Here is a 6,808-nt window from a genome sequence, read left to right as displayed (position 1 = left end):
TGGGTTAAATCCCTGGTATCAAAAATAAACAAATATTTAAATTTTTTTCTTTTTTATTTGTATGTATGTTTGTATATTTGTCTGAATTGGCAGTGTGACCACATGGAGTTTGCATGTATACAAAAATTTCCCTTGTGTTCTATGCCAAAAAAGAAATATTCAGAAGATGTAATTTGTAGTGTAATATGGGTAAGGATTTAGGGTCTTGTAGATGTGTTTTTTGACCTGGAGGTATAGGTCAGTGGTAGAGTGCTTGCTTAGTATGTGTGAAGCCCTGGGTTTTAGTCCCAAGCACCACCTTACCTCATTGCAGAACAAGACACATAAATAACATGCAGAGTTTATCTTTTAATACCAAGCCTTTTTAAAGATGGTCAAATTTAAGTATGTGTATTGGAACTGATTTTGTTTTATTTTATATTTATATTTTTTTCTTTAAAGGTGTGGGTTTATTTCTAGTCTTTAGTACCAGGAATTGAATGCAGGGTTGCTTTAACCACTGAGCAACACCCCCAACCCCTTTTATTTTGAGACAGGGTCTCCCTAAGTTGCTGAGGTTGGCTTTGAACTTTGGATTCTCCTACTTCAATCTCCCTCCAGTAATTTTTATTGTGATTTGGTTTTTTCTTAAAAAATAAGTCGTTAATATACTGAATTGGTTCTGTTGACTAATGCAATATTAGTGACAAGTGAAAAGTTTAGATGTATTTAAAGAAAGTATTCAATTTATTTTTATTTATACCTTAAAATTTTTTGAGAGCCAAGCATAAATATTAAAGTAAGTTGTATAAGTGTTAATTTTTATTTTTAATTTTGATATCCAGAAATAAAAGCTTCTTCCTACCTAGAAAGCTTTTTATTTCTTAGTTTTATAAGGAAGTTGTAGGGATAGAGTCATGGGATAACTCAGTCACAGACTGTTAGAATTAAGAGATGTTTTAAGCACAGTCCAGAATCACTGCACTGATTTTGTGGATGAGTCTTCAAAATTCTGAAATGCAAAACTCCAAACAATTAACAAGAAATACTTTAATGTGATTGTTTTCCTAAACGGACCTTTATTCATTTATTGAAATCAAATTGAAATGATTAGCAAGACTAACTCAGAATTTGGTTTTTACTTTTTTCTGTTTAATTTTCAGCAATACTAATCAGATAACAAGTTTTTAGAAAAATAACTCTAAATTGCAGCTCTGAATAATTGTATGTAATTCAAATGGCATTTGAACCATATTTTTAGCAGCTTATGAATGAGATTTTTTTTTAAGTATGAGACCTTGTATATCTAGTTTGTAGAGTTTTTAAGTAATAATACTAATTTATCAGATTTTTTTTATTTTCTGTTAAACTTCTTTTTTTTTTTTTTTTTTTTTTTTTTAAAGTATTTATTTATTTATTTTAGTTTTTCGGCGGACACAACATCTTTGTTTGTATGTGGTGCTGAGGATCGAACCCGGGCTGCACGCATGCAAGGCGAGCGCGCTACCAATTGAGCCACATCCCAGCCCCATGTTAAACTTCTTAAATAAGGCTGTGGCTATTTGGAAACTTTTTCTGCTATGGATTATTAAATTTAGCAGTAGATATTAGGAGGATGAAATTTTAAAAGCATAATGATGTACCTGTGTGATTTTTTTTAAACTTCATATTTGAAGTAATTTTAAATATAAATAACACACAATTTCTTTATAACCTTGGGCCAGCATCTGCTAGTGTTAACCATGTTGCATGACCACAGTACATTTTTTTAGAAACCAAGAATTTAACCTTGGTACAAGATTCTTGAGTGGAGTATAGACCATATTCAGATATCATAGTGTTTCTACTGATGTTCTTTTTTTGTTTTTGGATCCATCTCTATTCTGACCTTGCATTTAGTTATCATATCATCTTGGTCTCCTCAGTTTGTCCTTATTTTTCTTTTTTATATATATATATTTTAGTTGTAATTGGACACAATACTTTTATTTTACTTATTTATTTTTATGTGGTGCTGAAGATCGAACCCAGGGCCCTGTCTGTGCTAGGCAAGTGCTCTACTGCTGAGCCACAAATCCAGCTCCAGTTTGTCCTTATTTTTCATGCTTTTTTTTTTTTTTGGTAGCTTGTCTCTGATTTTGTATTTTCTCATGATTAAATTGAGATTATACATTTTTTTTATGAAATAAAGCCTAATACTATCTTGTTGTTGCTTAATTCTTCTGGCTTTGACCATTAGGAGTTCCTGTATTTTTCTGATATGCCTCTACCCCTTACCAATTTTTTTTTTTTTTTGAGGTCTTTCAAGTACCCTCAGAAGTTTATGGTTTGTCCTGTATATTCTACACCCCTCCATTCTGTTTCTAAGGAGAAAAACCTATAGTTTTTTAAAGAATGAAATCTTTATTCATTAAATAAGCCTGTGGCTATTTGGAAACTTTTTCTGCTATGGATTATTAAATTTAGCAGTAGATATTAGGAGGGTGAAATTTTAAAAGCATAATGCCAGGGCTGGGTTGTACCTCAGTGGCAGAGCACTTGCCTCGCACATGTGAGGCACTGGGTTTGATCCTCAGCACACAAAAAAATAGACACAATGTATAACTAAAAAAAAATGAAATCAGGTGATATAGATGTCATAATGAGTCTGAAAATTTTAAGACATGAAAGAATAGCAGACATAGTAATTAAAATTTGAGCTACATATTAGTTGAATTTATTCATTTTGTTTATTCACAATTATAGAATGTTTCCTTTTTAGATATTTAATTCTAGAATTTATTCATGTATAATATATACATATATAAATAAATATGCATCTGCTCTGGGAGAGTGTGTACACAAATGTATGCATCTGTGTCTGTAGTTTTTGAGATCTGATGTAAGAGATAAAGCATGTAGATAGTGAATAGTAATTCATATATAGAAGTTTTCTTTATTGTAAAAAATTCTGTGAGATTTCAAGATGAAGTAAAGAACAATTTTGAGTTAGGAAGTCAAGCAACAATTAAAACGTAGAGTGACAGTTGAATAAAGAAAGGCACAAATATTGAACACATTTTATTTGTCATATAGTAGCTAAATGGTATAAATAATTATCTATAGATATATAGGAACTCTTGAGATGTATGGTGTATGTTTTGTATGAATATGAGTAGATCTGTGTGGTTCCAAGCTTTTTATTGTCCTGCACTAGTGGTCCTCACCATCTTTTTTCCTTTACACAGTTCACATATGCAGCATATTGCTTTAGTTCATATTTCCTTTTTCCATATAATGAATGTCAACTTGAAGGAAAATTTCCTTACATATTCCCGTGCCCACTTGCAGTCTTTCTTAGATTTTCATCATGGGTCTTTCCTTGCTCCTCCTTCAGTCTCTTTCCTCTGAAAAGTACATATTTTCCCCTCTCAGATGAGTTGGTTTTGCCCTAGTGAAAGGACAAAGTTAGGAGGTCATAGTCTGGGATTATAAATTTAGGTCTAAGAGATGAAAAATTTGGGTATGTTTGAGGAAGAAGGAAAAGTCTCATTTTGACAGATTTGTGGAAAAACAGGAGGAAAAGAAATATCCCAGATAGGTGCTAAGAAAAGGGGAGGAAAGGAGAGATGGCAAGTATTGTTAAAGTAATTGAAGGTAGTATTTTATAATAGCAGGCTTAATAATTTTTGTCTTTTTGTTTGTTAAATACCTCTTAGGATATTACCTTCCAAATGATGATGGAGAATTTTATCAGTTCTGTTATGTTACCCATAAGGGTGAAATTCGTGGAGCAAGTACACCTTTCCAGTTTCGAGCTTCCTCTCCAGTTGAAGAGTTGCTTACTATGGAAGATGAGGGAAATTCTGACATGTTGGTAGTGACCACAAAAGCTGGCCTTCTTGAGGTTGGTATCAACATGGAGCTAAGAACTCATGTTAGCTGACATTTTAAGAACTTCACGTTATGCAAGAGTATTCATAAAAATCAAGTGTTTTTTTAAACTAAAATAATAAATTTAAGAATGTCTTTTTAAAAATGGTTAGAACAATCTTTATTTCTTGGTTCTATTGTGGCAGAGCTGTCTCCATAGTCTAACAGTATTTTATGCATAATACGTACAGTAGTAAATCCCTTTTGAGAGAATTTAGACCTAAAACTTTCTTTATGTTTACTTGTTGTAACCTTTTTTCTTTCATGGTGGCCAAACTTTTGATTGTTAAATAATACAGATTTGAGGAATGAAGTTGGTTGGGATACTGGAATAAAATGATAAATCTTAACTGTAATTAGATGTGAATTTTGTTTTGTTTTACCATGAACATGTTTTTTCTCTAGTATGGTAGTGAATTAGGAAAGCATCCTCAGTCTTTTAATTTAGGTTGAGTATTTTTAGTTATTCTTTTTCTTGAACATCTGATCAAAATGAATAAACCTAATTTATAAAGAAAGGGTAAAAGGTCTTATTTTTAAAAATTGAATAATGTAGTTATGTCATTGGCTGTATAATATTGTATATCTTAAATTTTAGTAGTCATTGAAAGAGAACATAAAATAACATTATTTTTTCATTGTAAGATCACGTTTTCTGGTGTCTTTATCCTATGCCCCCCAAACTAGACTGCTATACTTAGTTGTTTTTAACTTAGTGTCCTTTATTGTAATAAGAAAAATAGTTTTTCTGATTGGCTCAGTATGTATTTTTTGTTAATTTACATTCATATTTTATCTATTACAGGTCTTTGTTTTTTCATTATAGTCATATGGATCTTCTTAAACATTTTATGTCTTTGATTTTACTTTATTTATGTTAAAGAACTGAGATTACAGGGGGGAAAAGAAGTTATATTTTTAGATAGTTAGAAGGTTAGAAGGAACGAGTCATTTTTTATTGTGAATTCTCCCATGTCTTTCCCTTTTCCAGAAATTCCTCTCTTATCTTGAATAAAGAAATGTAACTTTTATAGGGTGGCTAGAACATTTTGTGATGACAACTGCCTGATGATCAAGGTTTTTAGCCTGGTATTTGAATGCTAGTCAAAGATGCTGAAACAAACCTAGCTCTTAAGAAGAATGCTATTAGCATTTATACTGCAATTTTTTGAATACTTCTTAGACCACCCTGATTCCAGGCGCTCCAACACAAAAGCGCTAGGCATTTTGGCATTCACATTTTGCCTGTGCTTTTTCTTCAGGTAAATTGGGAAATAGCACAGATTTATTTCACTCCTTTCTTCCCTTTTACAAAGTGTACATTTATAAAGAAAATTTAAATTGCTCTCTTAAGTAACTATTTCTGAGATAATTTCCTGACCATCTTTTGACAAGTGTTTTAATTTCCACATTCATTAAAATTTTTGGTGATTTTTGTCTAATACTTCAATACAACTGTGAAACATTTGGGACCCAGTGACATTCAAGGAGATTGAGACATAATCCTGTAGTGTGTGAACCTGAATTGGATAATAGGCTGAAAAAGAGACAATTTGGGGACAGTAAAGGATGTTTGATTATTGCCTACCTATTGGATGAGACAATATTATTTTTCATAACAATGGTAATAGTTGTTGAAAAAGAGACTACCCTCATCATAGGATGAGGTACTTAAGAGTTAAGTATTGCCAATTTTGTTTCAAATGATTTAGTAAGAAAAAGGAAGAAAGAAAAAATTATATAAATAATCTTAAGTATATAAAGAGAAAATATACATTGCAAAATATTAATATAGTGAATTGTATAAAAGGAGTTCATTGTAAAATCTTATTCTTTTTTTTATTGGTTGTTCAAAACATTACAAAACTCTTGATATATCATATTTCATACATTAGATTCAAGTTGGTTATGAACTCCCAATTTTATCCCATATACAGATTGCAGAATCACATCGGTTACACATCCACATTTTTACATAATGCCCTATTAGTAACTGTTGTATTCTGCTACCTTTCCTATCCTCTACTATCCCCCCTCCCCTCCCCTCGTAAAATCTTATTCTTATGTGCTTGAAAGATTGCATAATATATATTGTCAAGCAGAAATTAGATTTTTATTCATTTTTTATCTAAATTTAAAAATTATCTGTGTAAACTTTATTAAACTTCATAAAGTTAGATAAATCATTGAGGGGACGAGTGGTTTTCTGCTAATTAATGCTCTGTTTTAGTACATCAAGATATATTTTTATTTTGCCAGTAAGTTTTGAGCCAGATTTTATGCTAAATTATTAATACTGTTAACTATTAGAATCATAGATTTGATCCTAATTTTCTCTCAACTTAATCGAATATCATTGATTGTAATTATCACAATTTCTTTTTTAAATAAATAAAGCATAAAATATATTTCATGATTAAATACACTTTTCCCTTTTGAAAATATTTTTCCTGGCATTTTTATTTGGTCTATTGGTATAGGTAGAAGGGTCATTCAAAAAGTTTTCAGCTATTCAACTTTCATAAGAGCCATTTTATAGTTAATCACTTTGATTCTATTACCCTGGAAAATTTAATTTTAAGATGTATTGGGGGGACTGGGATTGTGGCTCAGTGGTAGAGTGCTGGCCTCGCATGCATGAGGCACTGGGTTGGATCCTCAGCACCACATAAATGTAAAATAAATACATTGTGTCCACCTAAAACTAATAAATAAACATTTTTTTAAAAAAAGATGTATTGGGAGGAAAATATTTTACCACCTAAATGTGTAATCCCTCTTGTGGAGTATTCCCTCTAAGTTTCTGTTCTTTGGTTAGAAGGAAAGAATTCTTGCTGTAAGAGAAATACTAATCATTTTATTTACTACCATTTTAGGTCCACAATTAAAAATATATATTATTGAATACTGGAGTTCA

At 31.0% G+C, this 6,808-nt stretch overlaps 1 protein-coding gene across 5 annotated transcripts in view; it reads left to right on the top strand.

Moving 5' to 3' along the window:
* The window catches only part of TAX1BP1 (Tax1 binding protein 1), a 67,089-nt gene that overhangs the window by 15,805 nt on the left and 44,476 nt on the right, over positions 1-6,808 (top strand). For all 5 annotated transcript variants that reach the window (XM_081283048.1, XM_081283050.1, XM_081283047.1 and 2 more), the window contains one exon: positions 3,678-3,865. In XM_081283048.1, coding sequence (XP_081139174.1) covers positions 3,678-3,865 — 188 coding nt within the window. The remainder of the gene's footprint in view (positions 1-3,677; positions 3,866-6,808) is intronic.

This window comes from Spermophilus citellus (genome assembly GCF_964194105.1).
Source record: "Spermophilus citellus genome assembly, chromosome: 3".
In the NCBI taxonomy this organism is placed as follows: domain Eukaryota; kingdom Metazoa; phylum Chordata; class Mammalia; order Rodentia; family Sciuridae; genus Spermophilus; species Spermophilus citellus.
This window is presented reverse-complemented; position numbering and strand designations above follow the sequence as displayed.